Source organism: Mercenaria mercenaria, chromosome 5 (assembly GCF_021730395.1).
Source record: "Mercenaria mercenaria strain notata chromosome 5, MADL_Memer_1, whole genome shotgun sequence".
Taxonomy (NCBI): Eukaryota; Metazoa; Mollusca; class Bivalvia; order Venerida; family Veneridae; genus Mercenaria; species Mercenaria mercenaria.
Genome location: NC_069365.1, coordinates 20293737 through 20317958, shown reverse-complemented (window position 1 = coordinate 20317958; position 24222 = coordinate 20293737). Strand labels below are relative to the sequence as shown.

At 35.0% G+C, this 24222-nt stretch overlaps 1 protein-coding gene across 1 annotated transcript; it reads left to right on the top strand.

Annotated features, from left to right (window-relative positions):
* The first annotated feature begins 3077 nt into the window (after positions 1-3077).
* Positions 3078-21181, top strand: LOC123556586 (protein THEM6-like). The gene is made up of 2 exons (XM_053542847.1): positions 3078-3287; positions 20898-21181. The coding sequence occupies exons 1-2, from the start codon at positions 3131-3133 to the stop codon at positions 21152-21154; spliced, it is 414 nt and encodes a 137-aa protein (XP_053398822.1). The 5' UTR covers positions 3078-3130; the 3' UTR covers positions 21155-21181.
* The last annotated feature ends 3041 nt before the right edge of the window (positions 21182-24222 follow it).

Below are 24222 nucleotides of genomic sequence, written 5' to 3'. Positions count from 1 at the left end.
TTTATATCAGTTTTATCATAACTCTTTAAAATGAGGTAAGGATTTGTTCTCTGAAATGGGTCTAGCTATGTTTGGTAGCTCTTTGAAAAAAGTCAGTTTTATATAGAATATATAGGGAAAACTATTTAGGCTATTGTGACCTGTAGGGCTGACCCTCGATGTGCGCGAACACGCCCTAGATAAGTATACAAGACATTCTCATTTTCATAAATACGTCATTAGAATTCAAAATGGCCGCCGCACACGCGCACTTATTATGAATTCTTATATGCAAATGAGTTACTAATTATAGTAACTAGGTCATCCAAGATGGCGCCCGATTGTTTACACACAAAGTGGCCCCTATACTACTCTTTTATTTTAACCAATGTAAAGTCCATTCTCTAATTCCAATAATGTAACATAGATTAATAATTATATTTTATTTATGCAAAACTAATAAAAACCAAAGCGGGCAAATGCTTGTAATATTTCCATATAAAAGATACTGAAATGCACATGAACAGAAAGCTTAGCACAGCGTCCGTTTTGGAACAGCCCCTTTGGTACAATACAAATTATGTTCTCTCTGTATGTTATGAAAGTCTTTGTCTTTATAAACAGGCCGCGTTTGATCCTGGGTTTATGTATGTTTAATCGTCTGTTTGTTTTGCCATGTGGTCCCGTACACTTCTGATGCCCTGGGTTTTGTAGTCACATTCATAGCAGACATTCTATAGGGTTACCTTCTCTCTCCTAGGCACATGGTATATTGAATGTTTTTATACATTATGATATGTTTTTGCATCCCAGTGATGACTTCACCTGCAACAAACATATTACCACTCTTTATTTAGACCTACCATATTTATCCAAATACAAATGTATAGGATAAATAGTTTATACACTGATATTTTATTGAAAATATACAAAGTAACAGTGAAACAAAGGACGTGATGTCCAGAGAACAATGTGATTGTTTCATTTTAGTAGTACGTTTTTGAAGCAGTTAATTTTGCCATAACTGTATCAATATAATATCATTGGAGTATTAAGCAGTTTTTCGCAATTACAGAATTTGTTCAAATGAATCGAGATAGTCAATAAGATACTGTGGTCAAGTGGATATTAAGGTAGTTGATCCCTAATGACCATTGGAAATTTCCGTTTGATTTCGTATTTTCCATATCCTTTCGGATCTTCGTGGCTGGCTTGTTTGAGCTACATTACCTCCCAAAGAATATCGAAGAAGGATACAGAGATAACGTAATCGCACTGAAACTACCGAGCGCCATTACGGGTCCAATGCCTTGTTTCATATCTGAAAGTCTTCAGTTTTTACTCAAACAATTTTTATACAGAACAGGCGTGCAATACAAGTGATTGTCACTGCACTGAGACTGCAATTCTTCAAATACATATAATATACATTACAGACGTTATATATTGGAACAACACTTCCTGAAAATAATAAGGGAAGATCCCATAATCTTTTTTTACACACAAAGGGAAATTAATATAGAAACGCTTTCTAAAACCCCTGTTATGGATTACCAGTGTATAACAATTGTAGACTCAATCAATGGCTCAAATTATACTCAAGAAATAATTGGAGAAATATTTAGCCGTGCATTTTATCGTAATAAAAATTGCCGTGCACTTTATCAAAATTTCTAATTCGTCAAAAAGTCAGTAAATCCAACACCAAAATGCAAAAGATCCCTTCGGATTCCAAGGAAATAAACTGTACATGGACCTTTTGTATTTTTCAGCTGATGTTTAATGCAAGTTTCGTGTGACGGGCATAAATAGTAAAAGGCCGTGCGCTTTACTGCAATTGATTTCCTCCGGCAGAATCAGTTGGGCAAAGATTTCTGAAAAACAATACGATTTCTGATTTAGAGACTCATAGTCGAGGAAAGTGCTTTCTTTTCCGGGGTTTATGTGCGTAATTTGAAAAGAATTTAGTACCCAGTATTAACAAAGTTATAAGTGAAAAACCAACCTGACTCGAGTGACCCAGTTACTAAATTTAGTAATATTTAGCCGTCGACTGTACCTACAAGTCACGTGGGTTCCCCACCCTATTCATTTGAAGTATTGTGCCATGAACTATGTATGTGCATTGTGGCAATCTTAAGCTTATATAGCTTATTGTGCAATCAACCAGATAATTGTATATTGTATTCACGCTATGAGAAGAATATGAAATAAAATATATTGAAAACAACCCTCGTGCAAAATTTGATGCTGGGAAAGACATTTCATTCCCTAAAGGGAAAGATACCGTTTTCCGGCCATAGTCATAAGGTCTACGATCTTTTTTTCTCTTCTTTTATATGTTTAGTGTTCTGTATAGATCTGTTCATATTATGTAGAATATATGTGTTGTATGTCCGACGGGCGGGTTTAAAATACCTTTCTAAAAACAGATTACATGTATATATTTTCTAGAAATAATATAAAAGATACAAACATTTAAAAGTTTTAGCGACTAAAATGAGTTTAAATAATAGGACTTTAGGGACAGCGTGATAGCTTTTGACTGGCACTGTCCAGTAGAGTGCTGAAAACTATAATATAGCGTGAGACAATAAAATAAACCTATCCCGTTAAGCCGAATATGAGATTTTAGTGTCCGTTGCTCCATGAAGGCAGATCACTACCAAATCAAATGTAAGCATCCGCTGGTCACAAGTAATCCAAATATAAACAGTGCTAATCTTTCTCCCTTTCATCGCGCTCTTTCTCAATAGCATCGGGTTTCTTTTACTCTACCGCTCTTCAGCATGTATCACTTAGCATTATATCGAAATCGGCATGTTCCTATCGCATGCTATTTAAAAATGGCGGCGTAAGAATCTAATGTTTTGAAAAGAGAATTGAAAGAAGCGACAAGGAGTACATTCAGCGGGTTGTATTTCACGAACTGTAGTTTTCTTATATAAAAGTTAACACCCCCTTTTCTTTTTGTTTTTCTAAAGTAGCGATATAGATCTTAATGGGAATATAAGTCTCTGAAAATCTGATATGCCAGAAAATGTTCAAAAACCGTTTTAAAATGAGTGGATTTTATATAAAATAAAGAACAGCCGGATTTAGTGGTTTTCGGCCTGAAAACAAGTATTGCGTCTCGGTGTGCACGATCAAAATGTTTCCATTCTATATCGTGATTTTGTTGACATCTGTCGCATTAGTAGTTTGTCTAGATATAATTCATGTTGTAAGAACAATCTTTGTACTGCTTTCAAGAAGAAAAAGGAGAGGAGAACATTTAAACTCGATCCTTGACGTCGGAATTAGCAAAAGTAAGTAGACAACTTTATTCAGTGTACTGCAAACGCTCTTTACTAAGATCACAGACTTCTAATTTTAATTGCACATCAAGATGAAATTCCCAGCGAAAAGTTATGATTCTGAAGCTTTCAGCAGTGTTTAAATTTCACGGCGTTCAATCGTTTGAGAAATCGGATCTGGGTTTAAATAGAGTGATTTGACGATTTGGGTTAAGATAATTCCTTTTTTCCCCAACGTTTAAAAATTATTTCCAAGGATGACATAGGCCTACAGCAGAAGATGTGCTCCCATCATACCGAAATACTGTTTGCTATATATTTTCCTGTAAGTCAAAGCATTTTTCTTGATTACACACGACGGAGAGCAATGTAATCACTTTCAGAGCATCATCGATAGTCCTGATTTTTTTTATCCATTTTGTTAGCCAGCTGAATGGTTTCTTCATATGAAGAATTCTACATTCCTCGGATCCGAGGTTTCAAGCCCACATCAGTGAGACATACGTGATTTCAAGTCAGTGACTTGAACCAGTTGACCGTGGAGACCACTCATATGATTAGTAAATAGTAACCTACGTATGAGCGTCAGATTTTTTTCCGTTTTGTAGTGCAAACATAAACTCTGTTTTCTGTATAAGGTTTGACTCACTTATTAATGATTTGCTCATGCATTTTTCCTTTTGTATAATGCAAAGACATATCTTTTATTGTGTAACCATTTGTTGAAATTACAAAGACTAATCAGAATGTTGTTTTCTAGTAGTCAGGTTGATATAATGTTGAGTTATCTGCATAAAAATTGTTATTATTTCTGGGTCTTTGGAATTGTGGAGGCCATACAATATAACAATTACAATGTACCTATAATTCCAACTTTATTTGGAGCAAGAATTTAAGTCTTTCGACCAGAATTTATACTAATTTATACTAACTGCTTTTTTTTGTTTTTTTTTTCCGATTCGCCGTAAAACCCAATTCACTCACTTAACTGTTTTCAATAAAAATCCATGGCCGATGCCACTGATAATATTCTGTAAAAATGTTACTTAATTTTCAAATATAAATTGAACTTCAGTTTGTTTTTAAGTAGAAACAAAAGACATACAAATAACAGTGTCTATGTGCCTCCTGCATTACTTATAATTTATAGCAAAACAGTGCTTTATCACTATTTATACACGATGGGCGGTTATACGCAGCCCGAGTGAAATTATTTCGGACGACGTATAACCGCCCGAGTGTATAAATAATTATAAAGCACTGTTTTCCTATAAGTTATTTCGATTCTAATATGTTCTTTATTGTAAAATTTATATCAGATATGATGGAACTGTTTCTTCGCGCAAGCATGGCGCCAATAGTAGGTATTTGTTAAAAACACGCCAGGACCGGAAATGGTAATATCAGGCCCCAAAGTACAATTAATTTCCCATAGGGTTACATACAAATATATCAATGCAAGGCTTTGACACAATGTTCTGAAGACAAATGCAAATACTTTCTCTTTAGAAATGATTCCAAGAGAAACACAAAAATCACTTTGAAGTGACCTGTTGACCTGCTACTTTTCTCCTCACATCTGTCAGAATGAATACTGTATTGAATTTTTACAACGTGAAGCGGTCCAGCCTACTTTTTGTACAAATCCGCAGACAGTCATTTGCACAAGAAACTATGATTTTCCAGATTTTTTTATCCCTTTCTCTTCATTTACATCAGATCTATAAAATTCGGCTACTTTCAGAAGCTCAGAATATCTATTTACAATCAAATCCATCATGAAATGAGGGACCTCTTTTCTCTCGGATACACTTCCGAAGGGCAGGTAACTGTACCTTGTTACCTACGTCTTGCGGCAGAATTCAGTTCGAGCGAAAATTATTACGAATTACTCAGCAAATCGAATACCTAATTCAGTATGTGTATAAATTAATCAAAACATTTGTGCAATGTGACATTCCATTTAAAAGATGTTATTAAGTAAAATATTTCATGAAATTGAAAGCGCTATTTCTTGATGCGTACATGGCGCTAAATATCACGTTGACGTGACGTCAACATAACATCGTTGTGATGATTAAAGCATTGTTAGCCATATTAGAAATATATTTTACTCATGGGAGAAAAAAAAAACACACTCAAAGATCAAAAGCAACCGTTATGTGAATGCCTGTGTCTACGAATTCCTGACTTTGAACCAGTTTACACACGAGTATCAGCAGGATAAAGGAACATATTTTTCTTAAAATAAGCAAAAAACATGCGTGGTATTTAGGCTAAAATTAACTGTAGGTGACACCACTGCTTCTGACTGAAAAATTTAGTAAATACCGCAATATTTTCCTTGGAAACGGATAAAAACGCAGTCTCTGATCTTATAGACTAGCCACTAGACTGGTAATAAAATTATTTCTACATTTTCCCCTTTTTTTCGAATTCAATTTCATAAAGACAAAAGCCAGTCTAATTTAGAGATATTTTCACTGAGGAATGATGTTAATATAGACTGGCTCAGTTCACTACATTCAATCATAAAAATGTAAAAAGATATATCATAGTCTAGGAGCTAGTCTACTGGTCTTATCGGTCCACCAACAAATGAATATATTAGTTATGACATAAACATCTTCAGGAATTCATCAAGTGATAATTATATAATATTAGATCTTTCCGGAAAGCGTACTGGAAATATTTTTACGGTGCCACTGGGTTTGTTTAACTCTAATTTTGCATAGTTATCCGACGTACACGACAATTGATAGCAAGGAGTATTTTGACACGGCGGCTTAATAAAAGCAACGTAAATAAATTATAATAATTATGATGCTGCAAATAGATTTCTCGGATTTTCATTGGTACACATGCACCATATATAAAACCGTATATCCCGCCTAGCTATTCATAGCAAATATAAAATAAAGATAAATAAAACACGACAATTGATAGCAAGTAGTATTTTGACACGGCGTGACCACATCGCGCTTTATGTCGTTGTCAGATTTCTCCAGTAACGATTGTACACGGTGACAATGCAGTGTAATGTCTTAAAATTGTTGTCTAATAAATGTAGTTCAATTAATAGTACGTTTGGGGTAGCGTTTTACTTTTTGACTGGTTGCTGTACTGAAAAATATCAGATAAGCGAATGAGTAAGGCTAAAAATAAATAAATAGGGTTAGTCAAATATGACGACAACGAGAAATATGCACGAGTTCTGCAATGGAAAGAGAGCAATATTATTCCGCTAAAGAACGCAAGATAATAAAATTATTTATTAGATACGTATATACAAAGATGAAATTACCAATTTGTTCAATTGCCTGAATAAAAGTGACAAAAAAGACGTGAATAAAAAATATCAACACATCGGCACACATTAAAATGACACCAAGCACCCGATACGAATTTCAGACGTCAATATCTATATGTTATTAGATTTGTGTCGAAATTTATGCACGATTTCTGCAGCGGTAATATTGCGCGACTTTAGGAGCGCAATATCTTTCCGCGAAAGAACGAATGCATATTTCCGGATGCAAATCTAATAATCTTTTTATTACATACACAGACTACACTTATAATTATTATATAAATGATATCAATTTGTTCTTTAGCCTGATATTTAATTTTAAAAGCAACGACATGCATGAAACTGACGCCACAAATGACGTCACGCACACGATATGAAATTTGAACGTCAGTATGGAAAAAGTTTCCGGTTCCTTTGTAACTTAACGGACAATAAAAACCAGTATGGAATAATAAGTGATATGTAGTTTTAAATGTGTGACAATAACCATAACTGTACATAACAAGAGACAGAAAAACAACAGCTAGAAAAGACTATGGATGGAAATGTTTTAGACCTTATTGGAAACATGAAGTGAAAACAAGAAAAGACCACAGAAATCATTGGTCTCGGAACTGTATGAATAATGCCAAAATCTGGATCTATAGTTAACTTTAGACCGAATTTAAATGCAACAGTTTTATTCACAAATTAGCTTTTCACCTAAACAACCCAAAATTTGAAATATATACATCTATAGTGCAACTATGTCAACATACATGATAGGAATGTCAACATACTATATAGATCTATACATAGAGCTCTGAATTCGGCTACCCATATCGGGCCTCAGTCAGAGCTCTATTCCCTTCCATTCAAAAATATGCAATATAAGGTTTCAGCTAATGTATGTTCTATATACGCATTTTGCCAAAAAATTGTTTACTTCGCTAACTGATTGCCACTTTTTCTACATTTCTATGAAGTCGACTCTTTCCGCAATGTTCGGATGATTACTTTTAGTTGTGTTTTTCCGTATCAATCGCGCATCCAAATCGATGCGGGACGCCATGTTGAATTTGACCACAAGGCATCATGGGAAATATGCAAATTAGGTAGGTCAATGAAAATGTTAAGTAATTATTGCATTGTCGCGGGATAATTACGGGAAATGAATCAAATTCACGTCTCACGAGCGGCTCGAAACTATTTTGATAGTTGCGAATTGTCTGTTCGAATATGTATGTGATAAACCGACAGATGATAAGTCGACCCTTGGAAATATTCGATGAATCGTTTTTAAAATGAACACCCACTAAAGTTTTCACTTCAACCCAACTGGTTAAACAAACAAAATGGTAAATATCTGTATAAATAATGACTTACTTTATTGTAAAAAAATATTTGTCCAAATTACGGAGAGGGTGGTTTTGCCAGCTCACTGTCAAACTGAAGCCTGATTTGGTAACTTTCATTACTTGATCAGGAATGACTGTTGCCTTTGGAGTTCAATATATACTATGAGGAAAATTTGTAAATGTCAAAGCGTCGAATTGTCATCAGTCACATTCTAAGCCCCATTTTACAACCTTTCAGGACCTCACTTTGTATGAGTTTGCTTACTAATATAAATTTGAATATGTAAAGTTTCGCAAATGTTAAGCTTATTTTGTACGCCTTATACAATGCAATAAAAGTCAGGTAAACCTCATTTTGTCGTTTATATCAGACAGTAACAAGTTTTAAAAAATTGAACTTATAGGTAAACTGACTCACTGTTAATCTCCAAAGTTGTGATCCTCCAAATTACAATCACAACAATTTCATTTTAATTGTCTGTCTCCTCGAAACACATAAATCTGACTTCGAAACGGGTGACGTATGAGACAAATGACGTAGATCTAAGAAGGCCGAGAGCTTCATGCAAATTTACATTAGGCGCATTCGGGTATACTGTACTCAGTATACTGAACTTCTACAATAGATTGTCAATTTGTTAGTGCTCTTTCTCCGGACAGTTTATTTGTAACATAGACATATTACGTAGTTGTCTAGAAATATATTACAACTCACTTTTTAATAGAGGAGGCGAGTTCCGTTTTGAAGAAGCAGTCCATCCAGGCCCGTAGCCAGAGGTAAAAAAATAGGGAGGCATTTGGTAGGGGGTCCAGGGGCATGCTCCCTTGGGATTTTTTTTAGGATGCCATTTCGTGCGTGTTTCTGCATTTCAAACATATTTTTGTTACTTTTTGAAACAGCCAACCTATTTGCGATTATTGTCACTCTAAAACGCCAATTTAAAGGCATATGGTCATGTTTGCTTGCTTGGTATAATGTTATTCGAACCATATCATATATCATATATAAAAACAAGAAAAACTATCCCACTCACATTCTTTACTGAAGTTTAATTTATACAGTGAAAGATTTTCAACCAATGATTTTTCAACAACAACAATAAACTGATGTCAGGTTGACATTTTAAGATATCATTTCATGAGTCAGACACGCAAGTAAAGAAAAGAAATTTAAATAATCTTCAAACAATTTACCAAATATAGCCGGTAATACTAAATCAAGTTTTGGAGTTAAGGATGTTACATATTAAGTTACATTTGCATCGTAATATAAACACGCTAAATGAAACAATATATACAATACCGTGGAAAAAATGATCTTAAAATGTATGAAACGTAATGAATGCCGCAAAGTAAGTTTTTATGCCGTTTTAGTTGTTGGTTGGATCTCATTACTTGGTGATATGGGCATAAGTTGCAGTGTCATTGAATTTGTGAAATAAAATAGGAATAAAAAGCACCTGATAACTCCGTTCGAATAATAGAAACAGATAGCAGCCTCAAACTATTGCACTTTTAGTTTTCATAGCTTTAAATATATCCATAATATTTGTGTCAAACAAATTAAGTAATTCATTGCAGATACCAAATTCAAACTTGGATCTTCCCCTTTCATTTTCAAATAAGCTCCCAAATTGTAGTATCAGGGCCAAGGATGAGGGCTCATGGTGTTGCCCATATATCAAAACAATGTTGAAGTACTTTCCATTCAAAACAATAGTTTCTGCGTTCTTACTCTTTTAGCAAACAAAGTCGAATGGGACAATAGCAAACCTATCTTAAACAGCCATCAAAGGGAGCGACTCAGCGTGACTCGGCTTAAGAAAGACGGCTGCTTAAGTCCTGCTGTTGATTAGCTACTTAATACAGTTGATCGCGAAGGCAGGATTTACTCTATACCTCTATTACAGTTTAATAGATTATATTTTTATCAAATGTGTGCAAAATGCCTCCCTTAATCTTCATTTTAGCTCGCCTATTCAAAGAATAAGGAGAGCTATCCTACTCTCAACGGTGTCGTCGTCACACCTTGGTTAAGTTTTTCGTATCAATTCACATTTTGACAAATCCTTTTGTCATATAGCTTTGAAACTTTCAACACTTGTGTACCTTCACCATGTCAAGTTTTAGGCTAGAGTACACAACTCTGTCAAGGATTTTGACCGAATTATGGCCCCTTTAACGTAAAATCTTGGTTAAGTTTTCCGTACCAGTTCATATGTAGTGTAAACTGTTTTACATATGGCTTTGAAATTGTGACAAAGCCTAAAAATAAAAAGGGTAAAATATCGAATATTTAGTCTTTATTGTAGCCTCATTACAGATACATAAAAGAATTAGCATATTTAAACTAGGGCCGGGACGATTTCAAAATTTTGAAACCAGTTAATCATTTGTATGAAATCGAATCGAACCGGTTAATCGGCCGCCATATTGAAAATGCTCCTTTATTTCCTGATGACCGTATCAAGGTACTTCCAGCAGTTGACTTCATTAGGAACTTACGGACTTCATCGTTTGCAAGCAGTTTTATAATTAATTTAAATTATTCATATTTTGTGTATTTCAATTTGAATATTTTACGGCGGGCAAATCCAAGACTAATGATTATATTGATTGATGTGTTTTAGCGGAAATATACTGTGGGTCAATGTGCTGGTCAAAGAAATAAGAAATATATAAAGATAAAGTACGATTCGTGATATTTATCTATAGCGATTAGCGGTTTTGCAAAATTGAAACCTGTTTCACATAGTAATCGAACCGGATCCGATTAACCGAGTAATCGTCCCAATCCTAATTTAAACATCTGTACACAGTCATTAAATACATTAGAAATATAAGACAATTTTGTATACTACACTATGTCTACCTCTCACATGTACATGTAATTACAGTGTTAAAACCAAGATGGTGTAAAAGGTGCTAATCAACTGATATATCTTACGACCTAAAATTACATTAAAGCTCGATAAAAACAAGAGCTGTCCGTAAGACAGCAAAGACAGCACGCTCGACTTTTCTCAGCTAGAGCTAGCTTAATTCTATCAAATATCGAAAGAAACAATAAAACATATCAGGCGAAGGTATGAGGCTTGTGTCAATGTTTGCGCATATATCAGTAAACTGTATTTTTGTAGATTTGTATTTCCGTATCGGAAATACAGGACCGTAGCCAGGTTGATTTTTCTGGTCTTAAACACCACATTCCTCCACCTCCTCCCCTTCATAAAAACTGTTATAAATCATTTGCGCAATTATTTAGATTGCATCTTTTTCGGTCTCCTACTCATACATGTTTGAAGAATTATCAGACTTATATCAAGTTCCAAAGTGTGGATTTTTCGTAGAATAACCCGTGTTTTGAGTTCTTATGCGTAAGAATATATCACGAAGGCCGCATAAGAACGAAAAACACGGGTTATTCTACGATAAATCACACACTGGAGCTTGTCATTTCGATTCTAACACGACATACTTGAAACAACAGTGTTAGAAAAAATGGAAACTATTTTTTTACGCTCTGAACTACACTTCGTGCTACGCACCTGGATTTGGCTGTTGAAATTTCCTCCCACAAAACTTAAAAGTTGCAGATTCATTCATAAAACTTAACACTCAGTGTATAGCTGGAATAGCCAAAACACGAAGCGCGTGCAGCACAGTTCAAGGGTGGTTTATTGATGAATAACCCGAGATAGATTTTTCTCTACATGTAAGTAGGTTTTTCGCTGGTCGTGTTAGAATTTCATTTATTTTGAAGAATATTAAGCGCGAAATTCTTGTTGAAGCAGACGATAGGTAGAACATGGGGTATTGTGATCAATTGATGAAACTCCATTTATGCTATAATCATTAACTGGTATGGATTTGAATGTTCTTTTCAACCTTATGAAGTTTTATTTTAATTTCACCCTTCAAACAATTTGTTAAAACGCATTTTTCTCTTACCTCTGGATATCCAGTCTTTGTAGCAACATCCTTGTCATTGTATGAAAGAAGAACTTTTTTTATAGAAAACCTTTTCAGCATGAGAGCAACATTAGACGGAACTTTGATTTTAGAGAAAATTGTTTCAACATTTTTACATTTAATTTTACTCGTATAAGATAAATCAGCGGCTCCATCAAGAAGAATATTATAGACATACATCTCCCAAAAAGTAAGTCCTGTGTTGCATCCGAGACCTCCATCGCAAAAGCGACACATTACAAACCATAAATCGGTATTAGTACCCGGGGTAGATTGAGGAGTGAAAGGGTAATTTTTCTCTTTAATATAAAAACAGGGCAACAAAGTGTGTTTTTCATATCATATATCCCATATGGAGGAGGTTGGGACACAACCTTCCAAATTAATGCCCGTCGGGGCTTTGACTTTACCATTCAAATTTACCGAATAACCACGAACAAACGCACATACTCGTTTGCCTCGGTAAAATTTAGTCTCTCGCTACGGCCATGTATAGTGTAATTATTCGTGATATTAAAAAAAAATAGCGGAAAATAGTTTGACAAAATAAAATGAAATAATAGTGCCTAAGTTCGGTTTTGCCTTTTAAGATGGTGACTCAAAACATATCCTTTTTTTCTCATAATTTTGGCAGAAAAACAGGGAGGTACCGGCCTCCCTGTGCCTCAGTGTAGCTACGGGTCTGCCATCTTGATAAAGAAATTGTATTTTATAGTTTTGCCTTAAGAAAAATATTTGTTTCCGGTAACATGCTAAAAATATTAGAGTAGGTAGATCTAGGTCGGATTTTTGTTTTGGATTTTTTTTATTAAGGGAGATTTTTCGGAATTTTTTTTTTTTTTTGGTCAAAAAATGAATACAAATAATGGGGTTATGCCGCTAGAGTATCAGCATCAGTATATTGATTTCTAACATCACTGACCATGTTTAAAGCATAAAAAGTGCATTCTCCAAGGCCATAAAAACATTTAGGGTCGGACCAAAAATTTAGGGTAGGTCGGGATACCGGAAACAATTTTTTATGCGTTATCATGCCTTTACTTAATTTTCGACTCGTAATATTACATATTACACATATGTGCATAGTGTAATAAATTATGAGCAGTAATGTTTAAAAAATGAAAATATGAAAATTTAGGGACAAGTAAACATCGATGTTTAATTTCTTGTAGATCTAGGACGTTGAATAAATGTCTTGGTTATTAAGAATGAAACTATAAAAAAATAATTACTGTACAGCTGAACTTATTTTCATGTTCAACAGAAGTCACTTAAGTCAGTGATATTAACGACTACTCCCCTCCCCCTCCCCACCCCACACACATATACACGCCCGGACGCTCACTTTCCCTCAAAGTTCTGCGTCTTTGGGACAAGGAATCTCGGGGTCGGGAGTTCGAGTCCCGAGTGAGGCGTATGTTTTCCGCGACGATCAACATGGTCTTGCTCATAGAATGGGGAGAGACATGTAATTCTTAGTACCATTTTAGCTATTGGTTACCTCAAAATTTTGGCGACAAATATGTACGTGTCTTCCATGCGACCCCTTCGTTAATGACCGCCTGCTTATTTAATTTTAAATTTATCTGATTTTCCCGTCCTAATTTGAAAATGTTAGTATACAAGTATGACTTTAAGAGAACGGAAATTTCCATAGAGATAGTGCAAGTTTATTCTAATCATATTACATATATATTATTTGCAATTTCCCGAGGGATTGTTTATGTCCGAGTCCATGAGACATTGATGATTCTGCAGATGTTAACACACGGAAACATGTGTTTTAATTTTACTCTTATTCTGGTATTGGATGAAGTATTCAAAAACAATCGGCTTCTCTCAGACGAATATGCTTTAAATTAGCGTTCCTGTGTCGTAAACACAATTTACAATTAACCCTTAGCCTGCTGGCGGCAAATGATTCTGCCTTTGCGACCAGTGCAGACCAAGATCAGCCTGCACATACGTGCAGCCTGATCATGGTCTGCACTGTGCACTATTCAGTCAGTAAATTTTCATCGAACACTCCTTCAAATAATAAATGGTTTTGCCCAAATTGAATCATGGACCAGTCCATTATAGAAATTTAGCAGGGTAAAGGTTAATTACGCACCAGTCTATAACGAAGACGTCACCGTCGAGGCGCATAGCGCTGACAGTCGGTAGGTATTGGAGGGGACCTCTGCCCATATAAGGGGCTTGGGGTTAGCGGGTCTTTCGCCTGGATATTTTTAGCCCACCGTCATCAGATGGTGGGCTATTCAAATCACTCTGCGTCCGTGGTCCTTCCGTCCGTCCTTCCGTCCTTCCGTTAACAATTTCTCGTTATCGCATCTCCTCTGAAACTACTGGGGGGATTTTGACCAAACTTTGTCAGAATGATGTATTGGTACCCTAGTTGTGTCCCCCTGAAAATCAGACTGGTTCAGCAATTTATGAGTGAGTTATGGCCCTTTGTTTATTTCTATATTTTACATAGATTTATATAGGGAAAAACTTTGAAAACCTTCTTGTCCAAAACCACAGAGCCTAGGGCTTTGATATTTGGTTTGAAGCATCATCTAGTGGTCCTCTACCAAAATTATTCAAATTATTTCTCTGGGGTCAAATATGGCCCCGCCCTGGGGGTCACATGGTTTATATAGACTTATATAGGGAAAAACTTTGAAAACCTCTTGTCCAAAACCACAGGGCCTAGGGCTTTGATATTTTGTATGTGACATCATCTAGTGGTCTTCAACTAAGATTGATCAAATTATACCCCTAGGGTCAAATATGCCCCCCCCGGGGGTCATATGGTTTACATAGACTTATATAGGGAAAAACTTTGAAAATCTTCTTGTCCAAACCACAAAGCCTAGGGTTTTGATACTTGTAATGTAGCATCATCTAGTGGTTCTCTACCAAGTTTGTTCAAATTATGCCCCTAGGGTCAAAAATGGCCCCGCCCCGGGGGTCACATGGTTCATATATACTTATATAGGGAAAAGCTTTTAAAATGTTCTTGTCAATAACTACAACATTCAAATTTGGACCGCATGTATATTTTTAAGTGGCAAGATGAACCTTGACATGAGTTGACCTTGATTTTGACCTAGTGACCTACTTTCACATTTCTGTAGCTACATCCTTTAAATTTGGACCACATGTATATTTTTGAGTGGCCAGATGAACCTTGACATGAGTTGACCTTGATTTTGACCTAGTGACCTACTTTCACATTTCTGTAGCTACAGCCTTCAAATTTGGACCACATGCATAGTTTTGTGCACTGGAAAAAACTTTGACCTTGATTTTGACCTAGTGACCTACTTTCACATTTTTGAAGGTACAGGCGTCAAATTTGGACCATATGCATAGTCCCATGTTTCAAAATTAAATTTGACATTGATTTTGACCAAGTGACCTACTTTCACATTTCTCGAGCTACAGCTTTCAAATTTGGACCACGTGCATAGTTTTGTATACTGAAAAAAACTTTGACCTTCACATTGACCTAGTGACCTACTTTCACACTTTTGAAGGTACAGGCTTCAAATTTGGACCACATGCATAGTTTTGTATTCCGAAATAAAATTTGACCTTGATTTTGACCTAGTGACCTACTTTTACATTTCTCAAGCTACAGCCTTCAGATTTGGACCACATGCATAGTTTTGTGTACCGAAACAAACTTTGACCTTTACATTGACCTAGTGACCTACTTTCACATTTTTGAAGGTACAGGCTTCAAATTTGGACCACATGCATAGTTTTGTATTCCAAAATAAAATTTGACCTTGATTTTGACCTAGTGACCTACTTTTACATTTCTCAAGCTACAGGCTTCAAATTTAGACCACATGCATAGGATTGTGTACCGAAACAAACTTTGACCTTTACATTGACCTAGTGACCTTCTTTCACATTTCTCAAGCTACAGCTTTCGAATTTGGACCACATGCACAGTGTTGTTTACGGAAATGAAATTTGTCCTTGAGCTAGTCAATAAGTCTAGAAATTTGGAACACTCAAAAATGGCACATTGGTGGGCGCCAAGATCACTCTGTGATCTCTTGTTTTAATACAGACTGGTGAGACATCCCCCTAATTATAGGGGGATCAGGGGGCTCTTCCCCTGTGAAGTTTTACAGACATGAAATGGTGGTCTTTGGTGCATTTTGAGTTAATATAATGAGTATAGGTCACTTCTCAGTCAACGAGGTTGGGGGAGGGGGGAGCACGAGCTGGATCCGGGCCTCAAGTCCGTATCTGACTGTCATTAAGACAAGTGAATGGTGAAACAAGTTTTACGTTTTTGATATAAATTGGTAGGGGTGAGTTATGTCAATTTCTATATTTACTTTATAAATAATTTATATAATATTTCTAACCGTAGACATCGATCTCGAAGAGTCAATGGTTATGAAGTTTGAGCACACAGCGCTTGCTCCTGCCCTTATCATGTTACTCAAACTCCTGATGGAAAACAACTTGATGTCAACATCTTCATAAAGGGAGCGCTGGTCTAGTGGTTAAGGTGTCGGTCGCAGTTCATAGTTTCAAGCCCCACTGAGGTCACGACCGCATCTTCTCATATATGACACTAGTAGACTTGCTTTTTCAGGAAGCGGACTCGAGAGTTGGTCAAATAAACTTGAAGCTTTTATCACAATCGAGCTCAAATAAATTTGTTTTAACTAACACCTTAGTATATTATGAAAAAATAATCATTACATGCTTCCCTCAGTTGTTTATAAATTTACGGTACTGGTAAGATGCGTATCGTAAACAATAAACCCGTTAAGTGCCTCATTTTCTTTACACGCATAATTATGACCCTGGCATTTTGATTTATGGTCAATCAAGAATCAAGAGCAGCCACTTTTACCATACCCTGATAGTAACACAACAGATTAAAAAAAACATTCATCACTATTTTCTGATTATCTTTAGAAATAAAGTTAAGGTTTTATGTTCTACAACAGACAGGCATTTCCCACCACAATTTCAAAGAAACCCGTGGGAAACCGCACGTTTGACCCCAGTGATTTGCATATTTGTGACGTCATTACAATGTAGAGAAATTCCTAAAATGGCGGCCGCTGTTTGAAAACATGACAGAATCACAGCGGTGAAGAAAACGTTTTTCTTGCAAATTAGAAGCATCTACACTGATTCAAATGGTATTCAATATAAAGAAGGACAATTTATGTTTATTTATTTCTATACAAAATTTTCCGAAATCCTTGCATGGAGTTGCATTGCACATTCTAAATTCTCCTTCTTATATTGACATTTTTTGACAGGAGTGGCCTATGACGTCAAACGGCAGCATGTCCAATACATGCGATCAGCTGTTTAGACGGCATAGAGGCTATGACTACATACTATAGAGCCTCCGTGGCCGTGTTCGCTGGCTTTCCCTTCACCGCTGTGGGTTCAAAACTTATCTTGGGTTGTATAAATCACTGGCGCCAGACCAGAAAGAAAATTCCTCTGTACATGTTATACCATACCCCTAGCTATTCTATAAGAACCATGGTCATGAACGGGAAAATATACTAACCCGTTTCAATCGTACATTTCTCAACTTAAACGCGCAGTTCGGTGAAAGTGTACCTAGTATATTGAACAAGTGATAATTTATCTTCCAACATGCACCAGTCACATTGTCTCAATATTCCATATTGCTGAGATTATCAACATATTTTATGCTTTCGTCAACGTTACAGAAAAAATTTGCGTGGCCTTCCCTAATGAACATCCGGTCTAGTGGTCACGGCAGTGTGCACATGTTAGGCGAAACGTAAAACAAACAAAAACAGAATTAAAAAAAAATACAATTCTACACTAAAACTCGAAATGATGAATAAAATTCATCTTGTATATGATTTTTAATTTGAAATCATACATTGGTCTACATCTGTTCTGTTTATTTTATTCATTTATGCTGCATTTTCACATATTAGCGAACACGTGTAGTAAAATGACGATTGACATGCATTTTCAAAACAGCCAATCAGAATAGTTTTGTAATCTAGAACGGAACTTCACCAGGGAAGGTCAAGCAAGTTTTTTGTGTAACGTTGAAAAAACTATAAACTACGCGTTGTTTTTGTAAGATAAGAAGTATTGAAGAAATGTGACCGGTACACAATGGAAGATAAATTACCCATAGTACTGTGTGTTTTAGGTGTGAAATGCGCAATTGAAATGGGTTAGTATATTTTCGCCTTCATGACCTTGGTTCTTATAGAATACCTAGGGGTAAGGTATAACATTAGACTGGCTCCCGTCCCAATGTTTGTTCTTATTTACATATATCAGTTTTCTTCATTAAGAGGGAAGTAACTCCAGAAGGTTGTTTCTACATTGAGATTTTTTATTGCCCCTGGCTCCGAACATAGGTATGGTTCAGCCATCAGATAAAATTGTGCTATTTTAGAGGCTAAAATTTTCTTACAAAATATTTCCAGTATTTATATAAAAATAACCATGCAGCCAGGGAGCCAGGCTAGTATAACATGTACAGAGGCATTTTCTTTCTGTTCTGGTACCAGTGGTATAAATCATTCAAATAAGGAAAACATCCAGCTGGCTTAATAAAAGCAACGTAAATAAATTATAATATGATGCTGCAAATAGATTTTTCGGATTTCATTGGTTAACATGCAGCAGATATAAAACCGTATATGCCGCCTAGCTATTCATAGCAAATATAAAATAAAGATTTGCGACTATTGTTTCTTGAACACTGAACACTCGTATATATTGCCGAGATATAAACATCTTAATACCGCATGCTTTTAAAACAGTAATCGGAATGGTTTCTGTGAATCTATTATATATGTAGGAAATATTTCAATACTTAAAACCATTTCAAAAGTTCTACAGAAATGTAAAAAAGATTTAGATCTAGAGTTTTACCAAAAACAAAAACTGTGCGGCGCCGCATAATTACGCTCATTTTCAACCTTTTAACTACATACAAAAGTACTATCTAATACATATATGTACACGCAGTTCTTTCTTTTTATAAAAGCTCCGATACCCGACACATCACATCATTAGAAATTAGCAAAGCGCAGTGTTTTTTTTTGTTGTTTTTTTTTTGGTAAATATATACAAGATATTTAGTAACACTGATGTTAAGATACTTATAAACTTTGATAATGTGGCAGTTGACCTCAATACAATCGACACTGTTTATTTTCCAATACAGGTATATTTGCTTTACAATAGATCTATGACCGATTATCTTTGAACACCCCTGGACTTATTGGACTCAACTGCCACATTATCAAAGTTTATTAGTACCAGTATTAGTGTGTCCGACAGGTTTTGCGGGGTTTATCGTCACACCAAGAAAATAATAAGTCATTATTTTTTAATGTGGAGGCAGAGCATTATTTCAGACACGGACGGTGTAGAACCATCCTCATGGGAATGGACTAAAACTTAATACACTTATTCACTATGATGATCCGACATTTAATTCGCAGGTTCCAGAAGTCTATTTTTGCATTTTTACAAAGTAATGCTTCGTTGTAAGAGGCAGAACTTCTATACCTCTTGCTTACCTTTAAGGCAAAATTGTTGCACCATTTATACTTGCTAACAACCTTTGAATACTTGTAGTGGAGTTTTGCGGTCCTTCGAAATTTCTCGTTACTAATTATTGAATTCAGTTCTTTAAGAGAAGATATTATCAAGATAGCTGATAAATTTTATGTTCAAGACTTTAATTTCTCTCGTTATTGGTAATGGTAATCCACGCATATTCAATCTGATCACCGTCCTTTATGCTATTATATGGAAAATACGGAAATACCCGATGTTTCACAATTGCATGCATATTTGGATTTAATATTAATGTTAAATGATCATTTGAAAATCACTCGCTTTTATTGAAAAACAAAATACTCAAGTGACCACAGTTTTTGTTGGTTTATTGTAAAAGTGATCCTTTTTTCGTAGTAACTTCAATGGAAGAAATTCCTGCAGACATGTCTGGGATCACACCAGTTCTAGTCACAACCAGTTGATAATTATATGTTATTAGATTTGTATCGAGAAATATGCAGGAGTTCTGCAGCGGAAATATTGCTCGACTTTAGGATTCTTAAGGCAAAACATGTTCATGAAAACAACCTCGGGCAACCAGGAAGAGTCTAATATAAACATTGCAGAGGCCAATATATCATAGATGACTTTCTCCCTATCGAAACAGTGTTTTGTGCTATAAACAAATAATGAGACTACTTAGTTTTAACTAAAAATGCGATAGAATTGATTAATATTTAAATAAGAAAAACTAAAAATAACTAACATTAGGGTAAGAGTCCCGTGTATGGGTGCTTTACACCAGCCACGCTAAGGAACCGGGAAAGCTTCTTAAATATATTGGAGCGTCTTCTGTATCTTGCACTATCCTCCCACTAAGATTACCAACAGTCTTCTGGAGGAGTCGCCCATATAGGTTACCGGTGGCGACTATAAATAACCATATATACAAACAGACTTCTCTCTTCGTTTGTCACGTTTTGTTTTTAAAATGAACATATACACAACAAACTGAAATGTTCTTTATCTTCTATCTTTTCCGCAATTAGCCTTCATTCTCATCCATCAGAGGTTCATCAACCATGGTAGATCTCTGGAATGCCACTAGTCTGACATATTCCCCCGACACTAATTAAGGAACTATGATAGCCTTCTGATCTTACTAGATTAAAATCGGATCGGCATTGTTCAGATGTCAAATAGGAAATTTTCATGAGGGTAGTATATGGTGAATTTAACGTGCAAGTTCAGTTCAGGTCCAGGATATGTCCCATATTCTATAGTCCACGATCACTAAATGTTTTACTCTTTCCATATTATCATTTTATTCAATACTTTGGCAGCTACTTTTCTTACTAGAATATGGAAATGTGTTTTATCTCCACTGATTCATTTGTGTTGCATATTTTAAATGTGTACTGTATTACAAATAACGTTTTATCCTTATCCGTATTTCAGGTATATGCCTGCCATTTGACCTAGATATCTTTATGCACATGAACAATGGGAACTATCTGAAGCACTGTGATATAGCGAGAATATGGTTTTGGAAGGAGACTGGAGTTTGGGACCTGCTGTTCAAACTTAGTGGATCTATGACGTTAGGAGGCAGCTGTAATCGCTACAGAAGAGCTATAACTCTGTTTACAAAGTTTACTATAAAGACTAGAGTAAGAAACTGTAAATTCGATCTTTACAAGGAAAAGTTGAGATAACATGTGTTGTTTTGTTTGGAATTAGATGTAATATCATTTTCTTCATTAAGGATCATAGGCCCAGGAACAGCACTCTTACTGTTTCACAAGATCATTCACAAAAAAATAGAAAACCTGTTTTAACTCTAATATAAAACTATGTATTAATACTAAAAACATAGTAAAAATTTTTTTGGAATTTTTCCTGGATAGAAAATATGGAAACTTTTCTTAATTGTTAACTCTTAACAGTAAAAGTGTAAAAAAATTTAAATTATAACATTAAGTATCTTTTTTTTACGGCTTTTACGGGGATATATGCATCATTAGAACAAATTTTTGTCAAGTTCAGAGGGATTTATAACTTTATTGCCTCTAAACAACAGCATAGCATAAAGCCAGAAAAAAATAATTGACAATTTTGGTTATAAATAAAAAGCAGAAATTTACCTGAATTTAAATTGTGGATTGAATAACTTCATCATCAGAGCTTTTGAGAAAAAAATCATAAATTTAAATACTTTTTGTTTCTTTGTTAAATAAACAGTACAAAAAAAAAATTTCTTATTCACTGAATCATGAATTACAAGGTAACTTTTACTAAGTGGTATAACTCACCAGAGGATCCTCAAACTTTTAGTGTTTAATTTTTCATCACATGTATATATCATTGGCTAACTTTAATGATTTTAAAGTACATTTTTCCTTTTGGGTGTTACTGTGTTTTTCCAAAGGGAATTTTTGATATAAATAAATCTACTATCTCCTGACATCCTTTATCCCCCTATTTCCCCATATAATACAAACTGACCCAAATAGTTTTTTTATATTCTTGGCACACGGGTCAACACCAGGAAAAAAAGTCATTGAAAAGTTGTGCATTCAAAAACATACCCTCCTGCACTAATCTTTTTCCTGTATTTTTTACATACCCCAATCCTGCCAGAAATCTTTTCCCTGATTTTAACTTCCAATCCTGTCAGTAATCGTTTCCGTTTTTTTAACATGTAAATCCACCCAAAGATAGCAATCTCAGTTTTTTTTCCCAGACTTACTTGTTTCTTCCCCAACATTTTTTTCTGAAAGGAAAAAAATTTTTTTTAAAAAAAAATGGAAACAAATGGTTAAAAAAAAAAAACCGGAAAAAAAATGTATTGAGAGTGATCATGTGACAAAAGACAAATGCAGAACTATAAACTCACCAGGCATCAGTACTTAGGGAATCTCGTTCCTAGCACTTTTAAAACGACCCCAAGCTCCAAGAGCAGAAAATAATTATAAGTACCTTTTTAATTAAAGACATTAAATAGCAAATAAAAAAAAACTGTTGTGTCAACTGAGGCTAAATATGCTGGAAAAAAAAATTGGAAATTTAAAGAGAATCTGGTAATGAACAAAAGTTTTTTTTCAACAAGTTCAGATGCCTGATTAATGTGACCCAATTACCCCTTAATCTTTGTATCTCCGATTTTAAAATAATAAATTTACGTCAAATTACTAGGTCCCTGACTTAAGTTTCAGTTTCAGAAGTTTTTTAAAGGCCTCGCATTTTTGAATATATTAACGTGCAATCATGTCGACTGCACATCGTGCGGGCTGATCAGATCTCACTGGCTCAAACTTGTTCACTTTTCGGGGGTATAATCTCTTATTTTCAATCAAATGGTTAAATACATGTATAGGTCTTTGTATTTGGGTGTTTCACAATCTCCAAATATCTTGGATCCTAATTTTCGTTTTTGTTATTTTTTTGATTTTTTAAACCAAAACCTATTATTGTCAAAAATTAACCTGAAGAAAGATTCTAAACACTTATTCAGAAATATGCAACATTTTGTTATCCGGAAACACTACAAATTTTTCTGGTTTTCTTTTTATTAAGGAGCATTCAGAAAAATCAAATGTGCAGAACTACTTTAAGCAAGAATAAAATTAAGACAAGGCCCGCCTGGGGCTCCCAGTCGGGTCGTATGTAAAAAAGAGTTAATTTCAAAATTTTTTAAAGTAAAAAAAGGGTCATATTCTGAAAAAATCAGGTTGAGTTCTGGCTACCAGTCAACTAATGTGATAAAAAATTGCAAAGTTTTTAAAACTGTTTGCTCTTTTTTAGAGTTTGAGAAAGGTGGGCCCAACCCAAAAAATTTAACCAAAAAAGGGGCAAAGTTCTCAAAAAAAGCAAAACAGGATTATGATTTTTTTGGGCCCACAAAATCAACTAAAGATGACAACAAATTGCAAAGTTTCAAAGATTACTCATTTTTTGGAAAAGGGGGACCAAAAAAAAAATTTAACCCAAAAAAAACCCAAAATTTTAAAGAACAAAAAAGGGCCTAATTCTGCAAAAATAAATTTATTTTTGCTCGATATTCAAAGGAAAAGGGGGGGTATCCCCACTCGCCCCCGCACGGCGTTAGGTGACTTTACACAAATGTTCAAGCTTTCATCCCCCCAAATTTTCAAAACCATGAGATATGCTTTGAATTTTGCATACTTTTTTTACCACATACCCCCTTTTGTAAAAAGGGGGAGGCAACTCTATCAAATATTTGACGAAAATGGCCCCCCTTTACTTAGAATAAATGTTAAGTTTTCATACCACCCCAAAAATTCAAAGTCCCTGGAAAATTGCTTTGTATTTTGCTCTTTTTTACCATCAGACCCCCTCTGTAAAAAAGGGGAGCAACTTATCAATTTTTGACGGAATTATGGCCCCCTTTTTAATTAAATAAATGTTAAAGTTTTCTACCACCCCCAAAAAATTTTTAAAGTCCTTGAGAATTTGCTTTGATATTTTGCTTTCTTTTTTACCATCATGACCCCGTCGTAAAAGGGGAGCAACTCTATCAAGTATTTTTTACTGAATTTTGCCCCCTTTTTGACTTAGAATAAATGTTTAAATTTGCATACCACCCCAAATATTTCAAAGTCCATTGAGATTTTTTTTCATATTTTGCATACTTGTTAACCATCTTGACCCAGTCTGTAAAAAGGGGGGGGGCAACTCTATTTAAACATTTTGACTGAATTATGCCCCCTTTCGACTTGCTGTAATGTTAAGTTTTTTCATAGCTTATATATAAAGCATGAGA